General features: G+C 45.4%; 1 protein-coding gene across 1 annotated transcript in view; it reads right to left on the bottom strand.

Moving 5' to 3' along the window:
* Positions 1-8,701, bottom strand: part of CFAP54 (cilia and flagella associated protein 54) — a 330,085-nt gene extending 321,384 nt beyond the window's left edge. Inside the window, exons 1-2 of the mRNA XM_060244423.1 lie at positions 8,471-8,701; positions 6,128-6,233 (exon numbers count right to left, since the gene is read on the bottom strand). Coding sequence (XP_060100406.1) covers positions 6,128-6,233; positions 8,471-8,670 — 306 coding nt within the window. The 5' untranslated portion in view covers positions 8,671-8,701. The remainder of the gene's footprint in view (positions 1-6,127; positions 6,234-8,470) is intronic.
* Between the last annotated feature and the right edge of the window lie 9,356 nt (positions 8,702-18,057).

The raw sequence follows: 18,057 nt of genomic DNA, 5'->3' as shown, positions 1-18,057 counted from the left end.
GGCAAAGTCCAACACAAAGTTCTTTTTTTACTAACTACTAACTAGAACTAGGGAAAACAAAAAAACAGGCAATAAGGGAAAATCCAGGATTACCAGGCACCGACTAGAGCAGTCCAGGAAAGATCCTTTCAACACGGCGGTCAAGAAGGAATTGGCGGGATCCTCACACTGGCTCCAGTGAGCATGCGTATTGGGACGCCTGCGCATGCCCACCGGTGCCGAGCGCAAAAAAATCCCGGGCTTTTTAGGTACCGATTCGGGGACCGGCGCAGGCGCACTATCCCATGAGTGTGAAGCACAGAGACCACGAAGAAGATCTGACCACTCTAATCACTTTCTTCCAGGGGGAAAAAAATCCTCTCCTGATTTTCTCCCCAGCTTGCTTTGCCAACTTCCAGCTACTTAATAAACAAAGATGTACTTTTAAAACAGTTTCCCACAACAATGAGAAAATGCAATTTCATTTTTTAAAAGTTAATTCTGATGTTCTGTCAAAAGAAAGGGGGGAAATGGGAGTGTAGACCATGAAGGAAAACATGAAGAGTAGCTGGAGAATATGCATAAAGGATTCTCCACAGCTGGCCAGAAAAGAAGCCCCAAATGGAGGGATGAAGGAATGACAGAAAGGGCCCACCTTGCTCCTCTCAGCCTTTCAGATCAAGAGGCAACCTGCATGACCTGCACAGAGAAATGGCTGGGCCAGCAACATGCAGGTATGGCTGTGAAAAGCTATAATGACAAACGTTTATTGTTATTCCAAATTATATCACAAATATCAACGGGAGAATTAGAAAAACTGTATACTCCAGAAGAAATTCCTTGTGCTATATTTATCTAAAAGTACTAGTAAAAAGAGGGATATAACTGTTAGCAATTGTCTATTTCTCCTTTTGTATCAGAATAAACTGCTTGACAATTATTTATTTTTTTATTCAATTTATATCCTGCCCTCCCCATGAAAGCAGGTTCAGGGCGGCTTACACGCTCATGTAAATATATGGAACATAAAATCACATTAAGATATAAAAACATAAAAATCAAACCATTTCAAGTGCTATAATAATCTTTGAATTTTCCTATTCCGTCGTTCCAGCTGGGTGTTCAATAGAAAGACCAATCTTAGGTTCATGTTCAAGGTGGTCCAGTTGTTTCAGAGTCTGTTGTAGTCTGTGATCTTAATTTACAAACGCCTGGTGGAAGAGCGCTGTCTTACAGTCCCTGCAGAACTATGCACAGAGAGCACTGCTGCAGCCACTTCCTGATCAAATACAAACTTTTAAAACTTTCCTTTTAAAAGGAAGCAACAACCACGTACAGTAATTGAAATGGCAAATGCCATTTAGACACCTGTACTGGATAAGATACATGAGTTGTGAAAAACTGCATGGAATTTTAAAAAAACTTGCAATGGCACCCAAGGTCGAACGCTTGGGGATGCTACTGGAACCTTAACTGACAATGGAGGCCCAGATAGTAGCCACTGCCAAATCCGCCTTTTTCCATCTTAGGCAGACAAGGCAGTTGGTCCCTTTCCTTGACCGTGGCGACCTGGCAACTGTGATCCACGCTACGGTCATCTCGAGACTGGACTACTGTAACGCCCTCTACATTGTGCTGCCCTTGTCTCAAATTTGGAGACTGCAGCTGGTGCAGAATGCAGCGGCTAGGCTGTTATTGGGGCTCTCCATACGGGAGCACATACCGCCTGGGCTGCAGGAACTGCACTGGCTGCCGATAGTGTACCAGATTCGCTACAAGGTGCTGGTCATTACCTTTAAAGCCCTATAGGGCCGAAGACCTGTCTACCTTAGGGACCGTCTCTTCCCTTATGTTCCCCAGAGGGTACTCAGATCAGGGACAGGGAACCTGTTATCGATCCCTGAGCCAAGGGAGGCAAGATTGATGATCACTCGGGAGAGAACCTTCTCCATAGCGGCCCCCTATTGGTGGAACCAACTGCCGGAAGAAGCAAGAGCCTTGCGGGACCTTATTCAGTTCGACAGTTCAACTTGCTTTTAATCGATAGCCACATATGAGGATACTCAAGAAGACTGAAACTGAAATTATTGGAATGTATTATTAGCACCAAATAGTTTTTAAAATGTTTTAATTGTTATATTGTTTAAGGTTTTAATTAGTTAATGTTTAATATCTGTACATGTTTTTACTGTTGTGAGCCGCCCTGAGTCTGCTTCAGTGAGGAGGGTAGGATATAAATCCAATAAAATAAATAAATAAAATAAAAACAGGACCTGGTTTTTATTATATAAACTTTGTGTTACTCAACAAACAGGTATTGGCACAAAAATTTCTTGCAACAATCTTCTCTTGCCTAACAATCATTCTGTTGCCACCTCAGGAATTAAAATGTCACCTACTCGATCACCAATATTATCACTAACTTCTTAAAGCAAAATTCTTTAGCAACTTTGACCAGTGGAATAAGACCAACTTCACAACACTAATTTAAGTAATCTGTAATCTGTAAATAATGTAACCTTAATTTCTCCTTCTACCAGATTTTTTGTTAAGGATGTGAAAATTTATCTTCTGGTACTTAAGCCATGCTCACCATCTTGTGTCATAAATTATTATATTTCCTTTTCCAAGTTGGTTCATACTTACCTTTATTACTGCTGGTGAAAGTAAAAGTAGGGTAAAGCTGTCCCAAGGCCCTTGAAAGAAAGTGACCATGAACTAAGAGGCACAGAGCTAGCAGGCTGAGAATGAAAGGCTATGTGGTGAAGGTAACAGAACTTATGTCATATCAGGGCAATCCTGAGGGGAGGGGGGCAAAAGTGTTCTGGGAGCCAACTTACCTATACAGTGGCATCTCAGTTACATCGGAGTAAATCCAGGTACATCAGTATATCTGGCACAACAGCACAGGGCCACTGTGGTGCCCCATTGCTCGCGGGTGCAGTCAGGAGGGTATGGCAGTCAGCCATCAGCATGACAGAAGCATAAGCTCCTATGTCAGCACAGTTGGAGATACGACCAGAGTTAGTTAGCACCCTGAGCCCTTCCAGCTCGGGAACGCCCCCTGTGAGAGGCAAAAAATTACTCCAAAAAAAAAAAAACTGGTGTAGACCATAGGCACCCATGGATTAAGTTGTCCACTGCCGCTGCAGCCATGCCCGTTAGCCTTGGAGGGGCTCAGGATGCTGACTACAGCCTTGACTAAACCCCCCCTCCCTGGATCAGCCATGCCCCATCCCCAACACACAATCACAACCCCCCCATCCTACAAGCAGTTTATTCTGATACAAAAGGAGAAATAGACAATTGCTAGGGTGTGTGACATGGGACTCTGTCTTGGAGCTCCCTGTTGTTCAGACTTAGAGTGTGGGGCGGAGTGGTGGGAGACACACTAAGAAGGCACTTAGCACTACAGGGCAAGCACTTTGACATCCAAAGAGGAGAGCAAAGTCTATACTCTGTGGCTGACTTCTCCCATTACAGAACTTCAACAGCTACCCAGTCTTGGAGGCTAAACACAAAAGGGCACACACAGAGACAGGTAAAAAAGGGCAAGCATCCCAAACTTGCTCCCTCTCTCCCCTCACTTGAGGTAAGGTGCCATGACAGCATCTTCTGCACTCAAGCCCAGCATTGGGTTCAGGTATGGGACAGTGCAAACCACTGCTGCACAGCATCATGGCCCCTGACATGGCATGGGAAACTCCCCTGGAAAGTTTTCCATGAAACTCAGCAGGGTACCGAGTATGCCTGTGTTTGGGGGTGGGGGGAGGGTGTCTGGCAGCTACTTGTGGTGAACAGATTGGCAAGTGTTCCTTTAAACCATTTCCTTTCTAATTCACAGCCTTCAGCTGAAGCTCCTGCAGGGGAAGAATTGCAAGCTGTTTGGGAGCACTTTAACACAGGACAAGTGAGTGTGCATTGGCAGGTTTTATCATGCATCTCAAGGGGGGTTCATAGTGAGCTCACACCCCCAGACTGTATTTGCAGACCCTGTCAGGACACGACATTCATGACTGAGGCTGGCATGGCACCCATGCCTAGTCACCATGGCTCTGTTGTGCTGTTTTGCAGGTGGAGATTCAACAGAGAGGCACTCTGCTCACTCAGCTGTTCCAGTCCTCCTCTTGAAGCAGAGCTTTGAGCACAGCACATTTTCTGAGTCCCATCTGTGATGCTATCCCACTTAGGCTCATGCCAAGATGGGCACCCTCAGTCCCCAGAGTGGAAGTGGATGAAGCTGTTACTCCTCACCATGGATTCCAGTGCAATAAAGTCTATATTGTGGCCCAACTTTGTCTCTACTGCTTGGTTTCTGCTACATGGCCAAAGCTCCATATGCCTCCCTGCACCATCCCTCCCCACCCCATCTGCTACTCCCCTGTGGGCTTCCCAAGGGAATCTCTAAGAGGAAGGGCTCACTTGCCTTGCAAGCTTATGTGTGAAAGGGGAGGGGCCAGAAGGTGATCTGGGTGAATGAGCTGCCTCATCACACTGGCTAGAGCATGAAGCTGGACCAGGACATCCCAGGATCTGTTCCCCATTTGTATCATGGAAGCTTGGTGGGTAGCCTTTGGCCAGATGCCAGATGCATACCCTCAGCCTGACCAGCTTCATGAGGTAGTTGTAATAGTGGACTGGAGAAGAAGAGAATGATGCAACCCATGGGGGGTCACTAATGGAATGAGTGAATGGCTGAGGCTTCTAACTCTGTGTCTGTGACCTCTGGCACCTGGGGGAAAGACATCTGTGCATGTAGTCAGGGGGGGACTAGGTCATGAGGGTTCCCTGAGTCAGTGGGGGGGGGGAGCCATTGCAGGAGGCAGACTCAAAATCTTCAAGGGAGGGGCTTGCCTGTGGAACATGTTGGCATGCAGGGAAAGCAAATGACTACAACCATGTGCCTGCTATTGGCAAGGGTCTCTGTCAGGGGGTGGGGTGGGGGAGGAGAATGGGACTCTCCCAAGCTGCCCTTCCATGCCCCAAACTATGTGCAATGGCATCAGTCTGCCATTGCCATTGACCTGAAGTGCCCATTCCCTCGTGCCATCCCTGCCTCGACAGTACACCGCAAGGCCATGCTGCAGCGGACTCTCCATGGACATTGCCTCACAAGCAGCCAGCTACATTTCCCCCCCTTTCGCCCCAGCGTAACTTGGCCCTTTAGGGAGCCGACTAGCAGTGCCAAGGTTGCATGGCGGCCAGCTGCTGTAAGGAGGTGTACTCAGGATTTCTCTGCCCGAGAATACAAATGGAGTCAGGATGAAAAAGGGCTATTACATCCTCTATACCTGTATTTATCCAGGCCCTACTATATTAAAATATATTTATCTGAACTATTTGTTAGTCACTTCTGTTCCTACTTGTCCAATGGTGGTAGTGGCTGCTACTCTAAGGGCTGCAATGCTCTGTGCTTTGTATACTACACATGCTAACTAGATGCCATACGCAAATAGTAATTATTACTTAACTATAACATACATTAAACAAAAGCAGCAAGTAACAATTATATGATTAAGCTATTAGTACATAAACTATCTGGTTGCGAGTACCATTTTTATTTTTTCTTCAGACTGCTTTTAGTCATGTATTATCAAAATGTGATAAATTCCAGAGAAGAAACCATTTTAATTTGTTGCAGCAAAGTTTTTTGTGGTATCTTAAACTAACAGATGTATTGTATTATAAACTTTTTGGGACACATTAATACATTAGATTTCTATGCCATCCTTCTTCTAGGCATCCCTCTAGTTTATCCTCACAAGTCTCCAGTAAGATATAGATTAGGATGAGAGACCATGACTGACAAGATCACATGCAGACTAATTGTAAACGTCTTTACTTCAGGTAATACCAACAACTTCCATAGCACTTATTCCCAAGTAAATGTATACTGAATTGCAACCCCAGTTCTTACAACAGGATAGGAATCTGAACTGAGATCTTACCAGTTCTATTCCAGCACACTAATAACAAAACAACAGTACATCTCCAGAGGATCAGAGCCCAATTCAACAGATGCTTAATCTTTTTTTCTTTTTCTTTTTTTTTGGGGGGGGGGACTCTTGTTAGCAATTATATAAATTTTGATTTATGTCAAATGTAAATTCCACCTCCCACAATAAAATATAACAGAACCATATCTTACTTGTATTTCCATGAGCTGATCACCAACTTTCACAAGTTTTTCTTTGTAATACCAATCTGGAAATCGGTGTTTGTATTTGTTCCAAATATTAAACAAAGTTGTTGCTCTTTAAAAATATACATAATATATTGTTACAGACTAAATTATAGTAATAAATCAAGTTAAAAATGAGAGATATATGTTATGGCTTCTTTCTTTCAAGATCATCTAAAATTCATAAAATTATAAATACCATCAAAAGGGCTGATGCAATCATTACTGCAATGGGCTTCATAAAACAAGTAAAGGATGGAATGTGAGCATTCTGCTGGCAAGACCAGTGTTCCCTCTAAGCTGAGTTAGCATGAGCTAGCTCACAGATTTTTAGCCTCCAGCTCACACATTTTTGTCTTAGCTCAGGAAGGAAGACCCCAGAGCACAATAATTTATGCAGTAGCTCACAACTTTAATGCCAGTAGCTCACAAAGTAGAATTTTTGCTCACAAGACTCCACAGCTTAGAGGGAACATTGAGCAAGACCAGTGTTATGTGGGATTATGGTGTTCTGAGAAGACAGGTTCTCTTTTGCAATCAGAAAAATACACCTATCATGACCTTAGATGAGCCCACATTTCCCACACTAATGTGTTCACAGTAGTAAAATACTTATTGCAAAGAGCAAGCATCCAGTAGCACCTTAAAGACTAACAAAATTTGTGGTAAGGAACTACTGGACTCTTGCTCTTTTCTATTGCTACAGACTACATGGCTACCCATCGTGATCTCTACTTATTGAAGCAATTATTTGATTAAAAAGCCAGCTGCAGTAACAACTGCACCAGAGGAAATATGGGACTTTCCTTCTTTACAGAGAAGGTAGGTATAATTGACAGGCTGCATAACCTGGTCCACAGCAAATCAATATAATATTCATAATATTCATCTTCTCTCATAACAGTTCCTGAAACAACAGCCATTTGTACTTGCAGTAAGTTAATTCACAACACATGGACAGTTTGGGCACTTTTGTAAAGGATGTCAGGAACACTTTTTAGCGTTTATTCAATCTTCATAAAGAAAAGAAACATTGAAAATTACCTAACATTCTTCTTGCCATTCAACTGCAGATGTGGACTTTTAAAAAGATTTAAATTCACCTTGTGATAAGCATGTTGGCTTGCATGTTCAAGTGGAAAAATACAGCTGCCAACACTGAGTTTGAATCCCAGAAATAGCCAGACCAATTTCACACTCTATGTCGCTTTGAAGTTCCTCTTTTCAGCACAGCATCCTTCCGATTTCCCACTATCTGCCCCAGGGCTTCAGCTTGCGTTTTTTCATGGCAACGAGAAACCGCTAAAAACCAGTTTCTCTTTGCCACCCCAAAACTCCAATCTTTGCTGAAGCCCCAGAGGGCAGATAGTGGGAAATCAGAAGGACTCCAAGCTGAAAAGAGGAATGTCAGAGTGGCATAGGTGAGTGGGAAATCGGTCCCAGACTTTATTTCCAAGGAAATGGTTTGAGGGTAATCTTGATGGTAATCTTCCTGACTGATAATAGTAAAAGTTTCAACATGAACCCAATGAATTCAGAAAATGGATGAGAAAAAGAACCTAAACTTGTTCAGAAACTCAGATTGCCATCTCTCACATGGGGTCGTCAACTGCCAGGGATATTATTTACTAGGCTATATTTATTTACCTCCATGCCATGAAAAGCTTCACCTACTCATTTCCACACATTAAGCCTCTATTAGAAGGGCAGGGCATTCCTTTTTCTAACAGTTGCCAGGTCCCTCCTGGCCACCAACAGAGGATGGGGGAGGGTTCCCAGATCCAGGTTAGGAAACTCCTGGAGAATTGGGGATGGAGGCTGGGGAGGACAAAGGCCTCAGTGGGGTACAATGCTTTGGACCCCTTCCTCCAAGCACCCTTTTCCTCCAGGGGAACTGCTTTCTGAGGCCTGGAGATGAGGATAGATTCCCAGGTCCCACATGGAGGCTGGTGGTATCCGTAGTTGGTAGCCCTACTACCAGTGTTCCTGTGCCTTCAACAACATCATGGGGAGAAATTCAACCATCAGAGATTCCCTGGCTTGGAAATGACATAGGTCTCCCAAATCTAATTACTGAGAAAGCATGTGATGAGTAATATTTCCCCGGTTGAATGGTGCAACGATGAACGAGGAGGCACTACTCCGGGTTTTGTCCGCATAAAAACAAACGGTGTGGGAATCCTGAACCCTGGAGACTTTACCCCATCTAGACCGGTATGATGGTTGCGAGAGAAGGATGAGCTGAACCATCCTGCAGAAAGCAGCGGAAGCCTTCGGAAATGAGAAAGCCCTCCCCCCGCCGCCCGTTACCCTCTCCTGTGCAGCTCCTGCGACTTGGAACCGGCGTCCTCCACTTCCCGGTTTCGCCGCAAGAAGCTCAGACACGCGTGCAAGTCTTTCTCGAAGCTCTCGACCACCGGGTTCCCCGGGCCCACTGGCCCATAAAAGACAGCAGGCGGTGGAGGAGGCCGAGGAGGGGACTTGGCCCTAGGTTTGGGAACCTCAGCCATGGTGCCCTGCCCAAGAAGCGGCGCGCGCACGGTTGCTAGGAAACGGGGCAACAGACAGCGAGAGCGACGAGTTTATGAAGCGGAAGCTCGCTCGCGCAGTTTGCCTGCACTCTCTCCTGCCTTTACCTCGCGCGAGAGATTGGACGGTGACATATTGCATACAGCCAACTGCTAACAAATACCTGTTAACTTTCGGTTTCAATCGTGTGCCCTGTGAGAATATTTTTAAGGGATTTTTTTAAACTTCACTGTAATCATGTGTGTACTGGACAGTACCCATAAAAGGGGAGATACTTTCCTACGATGTTGTCATGTAAATAAACATGTTTGGGTGAAGGAGAAGACGTAGGTCAGGGCCGATATGGTACTATTTATTGCATGCGCTATTTATTAAATATCTGCAACTTTGCCAATACCCTATGCGTTTATGTGTATGCGTTTAGTTTATTGAGTACATGTTTGTGTCTTTTTGTTAGCTACTTATTAAGAATTTATTCTGGGCTCTTCCAGTGTAGAATGTTATATCATGCAGAGTCCTGCTCCACCATTCCATGGTGCACCGTGTCCAATATTTCCTCAATTTCCCTCCCTGCCCCTCCAAGTAGAGCAGTTCACATCCTGAGCAGAACATAACTGCTCTAATTTTAAAATGGGTAATAGGCACTGCAAGACCCTGTGCAACTCCAGATTGCCTCTGAGCAAGGCTTCCTGTGTCAGCTCATGCACACAATTTAAAGAGAACACTGCCCTTCTCAAGGATTCCACTGAGATCAAGACAACGCACATATGCTATTAGGTAAATCTGCAAATTAAGATAGATTATTAATCACTATAGTGCAATGTTCTTGCAATGGGAGATAATCAAGTTAGGACTGGCAGCCTCCAGGTGTTTCTGGAATTACAACTACTCTCCAAACAACAGAGCAGTAGCCTTATTCAATATCTCTTTGGTCTCTTGGCCCTGCAGTTAAGAACATAAGAGAAGCCATGTTGGATCAGGCCAACGGCCCATCAAGTCCAACTCTCTGTGTCACACAGTGGCAAAAAAATTTATATACACACATACACTGTGGCTAATAGCCACTGATGGACCTGTGCTCCATATTTTTATCTAAACCCCTCTTGAAGGTGGCTATACTTGTGGCCGCCACCACCTCCTGTGGCAGTGAATTCCACATGTTAATCACCCTTTGGGTGAAGAAGTACTTCCTTTTATCCGTTTTAACCTTTCTGCTCAGCAATTTCATCGAATGCCCACGAGTTCTTGTATTGTGAGAAAGGGAGAAAAGTACTTCTTTCTCTACTTTCTCCATCCCATGCATTATCTTGTAAACCTCTATCATGTCACCCCGCAGTCGACGTTTCTCCAAGCTAAAGAGTCCCAAGCGTTTCAACCTTTCTTCATAGGGAAAGTTCTTAACCATGGTCTCAGACTAGGAGGAGGATCTGTCTCAGAACATTGGTCACAATATAGTATTTATGGATTTGAATCATACTTATTAAATTGCTCACTATGTGAGTATTGTCAATAGTTGTGTATCTGCATTTTTGTAAAATGAGATACCTGTGAACCAGGGCACACTGCCATGAGTCTAATAGAGCAAATACGTACAAGTCCTATATGTGACATTATGTCCTCATACAAAAAGAAAGCAGGCTAATGTAAACTGAGGATCTTCCTTATTCTCAGGTCCCCAAATTATATAAATCAGAGATCCCCAGTGTGGTGCCCATGGGTGCCATAGCACCTGCCAAATGTTTTTAGACAATGGACAGGGCCAGGTGAGGCTTTTGCCCAGCAAGGCTTCTGATTGGTCACCTGATGTATGATTGGCTGTGCAGATTTTTTAAAATGTTGCTTTGGTAGCAGCTGACACCACAGCACAAGCATCTTCACTGTGTGACTGATACCAATTCCACAGTAGCAATTGCTCCGCCACCAGGCTTCTGCTTTCCCCATCAGTTGCTGTGTAGCTGCATTTTGACCCAAGGCTCCCTCCAGTTTCTCCCATGTCTTCCATTATTTTCCAGCACTGCCTTAACCCTCTTGGGCATGGAGTTCACCAGAGCTTCACAGGTTGCCACTGGAGTCCTCTTCCACTCCTCCATGACGACGTCACGTAGCTGGTGGATGTTAGAAACCTTGCACACCTCCACCTTCCGCTTCAGGATGCCCCACAGATGCTCAATAGGGTTTAGGTCTGGAGACATGCTTGGCCAGTCCATCACCTTTACCCTCAGCTTCTTTAGAAGGCAGTGGTCATTTTGGAGGTGTGTTTGAGGTCATTATCATGTTGGAATACCGCCCTGCGGCCCAGTCTCCAAACAGAGGGGATCATGCTCTGCTTCAGTATGTCACAGTACATGTTGGCATTCATGGTTTCCTCAATGAACTGTAGCTCCCCAGTGCCGGCAGAACTCATGCAGCCCCAGACCAGGACATTCACACCACCATGCTTGACTGTAGGCAAGACACACTTATTTTTGTACTCCTCACCTGGTTGCCGCCACACACACTTGACACCATCTGAACCAAATCCATGTCCTTAGTCTGCTTGTCTGCAGCAAACCATTTGCGGGCTTCCTTGTGCATCATCATCTTTAGAAGATGCTTCCTTCTGGGATGACAGCCCTGCAGACCAATTTGATGCAGCGTGCAGCATATGGTCTGAGCACTGACAGGCTGACCCCTCACCCCATCAGCCTCTATAGCAATGCAAGCAGCACTCATACGTCTATTTCCCAAAGCCAGCCTCTGGATATGACGCTGAGCATGGGCACTCAGCTTCTTTGGTCGACCATCGCGAGGCCTGTTCTAAGTGGAACCTGTCCTGTTAAACTGCTGTATGGTCTTGGCCATCATGGTGCAGCTTAGTTTCAGGGTCTTGGCAATCTTCTTATAGCCTAGGCCATCTTTATGTAGAGCAACAATTCATTTTTTCAGATCCTCAGAGATTTCATTGCCATGAGGTGCCATGTGGAACTTCCAGTAACCAGTATGAGGGAGTGAGAGCGATAACCTGCTCCCCCTTCACACCTGTTACCTTGTACCACTAATGAGTCACATGATGCCAGGGAGGGAAAATGGCTACTGTGGCCCCATTTGGACATTATCACTTAGGGGTGTACTCACTTTTGTTGGCAGCAATTTAGACATTAATGGCTGTGTGTTGCGTAATTTTGAGGGGACAGAACATTTACACTGTTATACAAGCTGTAGACTTTACATTGTAGCACATTTACACTGTTATACAAACTGTAGACTTTACATTGTAGCCAAGTGTCATTTCTTCAGTGTTGTCACATGAAAAGATATACTTAAATATTTACAAAATGTGAGGGGGTGTACTCACTTCTGTGACATACTGTAGTTGGACATATGTAGTTCCTTTGATAAGGAGAAGAATGCAGCCTATAATTAATCCATTATGGGTTTGTTTGTTTATAGGCTTCCCAAACAAGGTGGCTTGTAATTGCCTGCCTCTGCTTAGCAACCTTGGACTTTCTTGGTGGTCTCCCATCCAAATACTAACCAGGGCCAACCCTACTTACTTAGGTTTATAGGACCCCCGATTTGGAGCCTCCTCCCCCCGCTTGCCAAACATCTGGAAAGCAGGGGGGAATGGCGGCCCTTCCCACCTGCCGGAGACAAGAGGAGCTGAGTGCGAGTGGGCCTCTGGCTGGGTTGGCTGCACGCCGGCGGGGTGAGCTGGAGCTGGGCGCTCCTTCTCGGAGCCCTTTTCTTTCTGGTGGTGGCCGCGCAGCTTCCCCTCCCGCGAGTCCCGCCTCAGCCCAGCTGGCTGGGGGCTCTTCCGCGCCCTGTTGGTGGAGCGCCGGCTGTCCCCGAAGGAAGGGAGGGAAGCGCGCATGTCCTGCCCCTTCACTAAAACTACAAGTCCCATGCCGCTTTGTGCTCTCTCTCTGCAGCCGGAGGGAACCCTTCAGCACAAAGCCTGGGGTGGTGGGACCTGAAACAGTCACCGCACAGTGATGATCTCGCTCAATTCGTTCAAGCGACATAGAAGGAAGAACGTTCCTCCAATCGCTTCCACTTTAGTCATGCGCGCTGACTGCCTGTGCAAAGGTGAACTCCCCCCCTCCTCTTTAGAAGTCTTCCTTAGACAGAACACTGTCATTCCCCCCCCCCCCCCGAGTAGTGTCTCCATCGCTGATGATCCTCAAGCCTTCCTATCCCCCATATGACAAATACATCGGACTTGGAGCGAGTCTTGGGGGCGTCGTGTTTGCTTTTGGCGCAAGAGGCACAGGACTTGTAAGAGGTGGCGAGCGTTTGGTCGCTGTGGCATCCGAGCGCCCCCCGTCTTCGCCTCTTCCCTTTCGTGCACCCCTCAGGTGCCTCTTCTCCGACAGTTCTCCAGCTGAAGGTGATGAGGCAGGGGCGGGCGGGCATCGGCAATGGCTGAGACTGTGGCGGACACCAGGCGCCTTATCACCAAGCCGCAGAACCTGAACGAAATGACATTTTAAAAGGTATGCTGACCCTTTAAATGTGATGACCAGAACTCCCTTGGAGTTCAATTATGCTTGTCACACCCTTGTTCCTGGCTCTGCCCCCAATGTCTCCTGGCTCCACCCCCAAAGTCCCCAGATATTTCTTGAATTGGATTTGGCAACCCTATTTGTTTATCTGAAATCTTTAAAAGCTGTCATCCTGTTAAAACCAGCCTGAATAGCTCAGATTAACCTGAAATCATCAGAGTTTGGAAGCAAAGCAGGCTTGGCCATGGTTAGTACTTGGATGAGAGACCACCAGTGAAGAACTGGGTTGCTATGCAGAGGCAGGCAATGGTAAACCACTTCTACAGCTAACTTATGATAACTCTAGGTTTTCAAAGAAAGGGACATTCAGAGGTGGCTTGTAATTGCCTGCCTCTGCTTAGCAACCTTGGACTTTCTTGGTGGTCTCCCATCCAAATACTAACCAGGGCCAACCCTACTTAGCTTTCTTCCCCCCCTTCTTTTATTTCTCTTTTGCTCACACACATACATATATTTTATTTTAGAAAACAATAGAATAGAGGGGAAACAGGAAAAAAGGATTATATAGCATAATTGTGTATATAAAAGATAATTATATCTAATAGAACATAACTGAAAATATTTCCCCCCAGTATCACCTTCATTATAAAGCATAATTTTTAAAATATTGTCTATTAAATACAATGGCCCTTTCTTTTGTTGAGGTATATTTATATTCAACATTTTAAGTTTCAATTTTCATACATAATCTGTTTTGCAATTACTATTGGTTTCATCATTACTACATATTTTCACCACTTCTACATACTTGCTATTTTAAAAGGTAATATATCAAAATACAAAGTAAAGTCTCATAATAATAAAAAAGACATTTCTGCTCAAAATTCATTTCCTTATACATTTATATTTAAGACATTACATTTGAAAATTGTTCTCTTGCTGCTTCTGGATTGCAGTACATTTATGTACAATTTTTTGAATGGTTTCTCATTCTAAATTTGTTTCCTGCTTACATAATATACACTCAATTTCCTCACATTTTGTAATTCATCTGTTTCTCAAATAGGTTATTAATCTCACCATTGCTGCAAATTCGGCAAGTTTATTTTCCAATTTGTAGCAATTGGCCCTTGAAGGGCAAGTGGGGGGCAGCTACTGTGAGGAAAATACCCCTATTTCCAGAACATAGTCACCCGCTGCGTTGCCAGGGTGGCTAGAGACTCAACTCACACACATCTGCCAGGAGAACAAGGGTTTTGTCTTATCAAACTGGAAGGGACTTATGAGTACTAACAGCCACATCGTTGCAGCAGCACTCCATGTCTCCAGAAGAGTGCTAGCCAGGAGAACAGATGGGCTTTCAATCGCTCCGTGCGTACTCCATCTTGGCTGTTGGAACGGAAGAAGTTCTGCAGCCAGGAGCTACCCAGGCAAGCAGTTTTCAGTCTTGACCACAGAATCCACTTTGGGAGGCTAACACCACAAGCAGCTATCTTCCTGCCGTGCCAGACTCCATTACATCGAAGCGAGAGGCTCACGTACTCAACTGATGTTACCTATGCATAAGAAGCATCAAGCTTATCTTAGGCGTGGACCCTGTCAGACCGCCTAAGCCTTTGTTTAGCAGAACTCAAGACAAAGACTGGTGCCAATGGAAGATCGAAGAGGAGGAAGACCATCTTCAGCCAGAGCCAAGTTCCTTTGTGTAGACCGGGTGTTACCTTAGGTAGTAATTTGGCCATCTATTGTCACCTTTTTAGATAAGTTTGATAAACTCAAGCATACCTCCACCCAGTAATTTCCCCCATTCCTTTCCTTAACGGTCATCTTGGAGCCTCCCCACCCTGGCTCATTGTTACCTGGAAGTCCAATCAGGTAACCAGGGCCTAAGCTTGTTCATTGGTCAGTTATGGGCACCTATTTAAGCGCCACCAATTAACTTGCTATTGGCTACTGCAGAAATCCAGCCCTTATGGTTATTGCAAATCCTCCCCTTTCCTCCACCCCTGTACCTCCCATCCCCAGAGGGCTCAAGGTAGTCCTTATAACCTGTGACCCAGCTCCTCACAGGTGTGCATCTAGCAGTACCCCAGTTCCGCTGTCTAGATCCATCCCCAATTCCTGGCCAGTTGAGGGTCCCATTTCCCCCGTCCTCTTTCGTCGCAATTGGAGCCTTCCTTGTAGACTACGATCGGTAATTATCACCCTGTTTGTCTATCCATGTGTTGTCTCTATCTCTCTCTCTATTTTTCCTAGGACTGTATGTATGTTTCATGAGCACATTGCCTTGTATGTATGCCTATATTTTTCTGGAATAAATTTTAATTGTTTTATTTAATTAGAGTCCTTGGTAAATTTAAGCATTAATTTCTGGACGTGTATCCTGTATACATAGGTAAAAAGATCCTGATTAAGCCAGGTGCCCACCTGACAATTCCCCAACCTCGTTTTGAGGGCATTTTGGCTTACACTACCCAGCTGCCCTTGTCTGAAGAAAAGAAGCAGCTGTGGTGGTGTAATGAGGGAGATTTAAACCTGACACCAGAGCAGCTAGAGGCCATGTGATGGAGACAGGAGCAAGAGACATGGCCACATGGAGAAGACAGCATTGTCCCTGATGAAACGCTCAGGACATTCCCGACGGTGAGCCAACTACCCTAATGTGCTCTGAAGGCACAACATTGTGTGAACTTTCTGTAAGGACAAACCCTAAAGAGAACTTCGGGTTCTGTGGGAGGTTTCTCTGGGACTGGGTTTGGCTGTTTTTTGAGCACCTAAGGAAAATAAAGAATCACCCGCAGCAAGGGTCCCAGCTTCGTAATTACTGTCACACCATTCTTCTAAGCATAGTTTGTTTTGCTGTGTTGATGCTTTAAAAGCCTCTTAAGCAGCATACGATTAAAAGCAATTTAAAACAAAGTAACAAAACAAATTCAGGCTTCAATCCTAAAGACATTTTCTTATGTGAAAGCCCCACTGAATAATCTGGGACTTATGTCTGAGTAGACCTACTTATTTCTTTATTATATTCATTTATGAATCACCTAGTCCCTGCTATTTCAGGGCTCTGAGCGATGGACAATATAATAAAACATTAAAATTACAAATAAACATGATAGTGCTAAAAGAATTTTTTTTTAAGTGACTAATACAGTTCTTCCCAATTCTTGACTGTGATTACTTCACAGGTGTGGTGGTGGAGAGACAGGTAGGCTAACAATGAAGAGTGAAGCAGAAGGTAAAATATGGAAGCAGGTAATATAGGGTTGCCAGATCTGGGTTGGAAAATATCTGAAGTTTTTGGGGGCGGAACATGAAGAAAGCAGGGTTTGGGGATGAGAGGGACCTCAGTGGGGTATAATGCCATAGAGTCCACCTTTCCAAATGGCCTTTTTCTCTAGGGGAACTGATCTCTGTCACTTGGAGATATGTTGTAATAGTGGAGTACCTCCAGCTATCACCTTGAGGTTGGCAACAGCAGAGTAATAAAAGAGTAAGTTAAAATCTAAACACAAACTCTCTCTCTCTCGGCTTGACTTTGCGAACGAAGATTTAAGAAGGGTGCAGTAGTCCACGTCTGCTGCAGGCTTGCTGGTGGCTGACAAGACCAATGCGGGACAGGCAGGTCCGGCCACAGTGGCTGCAGGGAAAAGTCTGATTTGGGGTTGGTGCTGTAGCAGTGCGTTTCTTCCTCAATCTCCTTTTGTCCTAAAGACCAGCTATGCGTGCGTTCTCAAAGGAAGAGACAGCCTGGTGGATGGTGTGCCTCCATGCTTTGCGATCTGAGGCTAGGTCAGACCACTGGTGATGGTTGATGCGACAGGTGCCAAGGGATTTCTTCAAGGAGTCCTTGTACCTCTTCTTTGGTGCCCCTCTATTTCGATGGCTGGTGGAAAGTTCGCCATAAAGAGCAATCTTGGGAAGGCGGTGGTTTTCCATCCTAGAAATATGCCCTGCCCAGCGCAGCTGCGTCTTCAACAGCAGTGCCTCGATGCTTGTAACCTCCGCCCTCTTGAGGACTTCAGTGTTGGTCACAAAGTCACTCCAGTGGATGTTAAGGACGGTGAGAAGGAAGCGCTGATGAAAGCGCTCAAGGAGTCGCAGGTGATGACGGTATAAAACCCACGATTCGGAGCCGTAGATGAGGGTTGTCATCACAACCGCTTTGTAAACATTGATCTTTGTGCCTTTTTTCAGATGCTTGTTGCTCCACACTCTTTTGTGCAGTCGGCCAAATGCACGGTTTGCCTTTGCCAGCCTGTTGTCAATCTCCTTGTCGATCTTGGCATCTGAGGAGATGATGCACCCCAGGTAGCTGAACTGCTGGACTGTCTTCAGAACTGATTCACCCACAGTGATGCAGGGAGGGTGATAATCTTCTTGGGGTGCAGGCTGGTGGAGAACTTTTGTCTTCTTCAGACTAACTTCTAGGCCGAATAGCTTGGCAGCCTCTGCAAAGCAGGACGTCACATGCTGCAGAGCTGATACCGAGTGGGAGACGAGTGCAGCAGCATCAGCAAACAGTAGCTCTCGGATGAGTTTTTCCATTGTCTTGGAGTGAGCCTTTAGTCACCTCAGGTTGAACAGGCTGCCATCGGTGCGATAGCGGATGTAGACACCATCGTCATCATCTAGATCTACTGCGGCTTTTTGAAGCATCATGCTAAAGAAGATTGTAAAGAGAGTTGGCGCAAGAACGCAGCCTTGCTTTACACTGTGCCTATTGGGAAGGGCTCCGAGAGGTCGTTGCAGTGTCTGACTTGGCCTCGTTGGTCTTCATGTAGCTGGATGATCATGCTGAGGAACCTTGGGGGACATCCTAAACGTTCCAAGATTTACCACAGGCCTTTCCTGCTAACGGTATTGTAAGCTTTGGTAAGGTCGACA

Source organism: Heteronotia binoei, chromosome 8, assembly GCF_032191835.1.
Source record: "Heteronotia binoei isolate CCM8104 ecotype False Entrance Well chromosome 8, APGP_CSIRO_Hbin_v1, whole genome shotgun sequence".
Taxonomy (NCBI): domain Eukaryota; kingdom Metazoa; phylum Chordata; class Lepidosauria; order Squamata; family Gekkonidae; genus Heteronotia; species Heteronotia binoei.
This window is presented reverse-complemented; position numbering and strand designations above follow the sequence as displayed.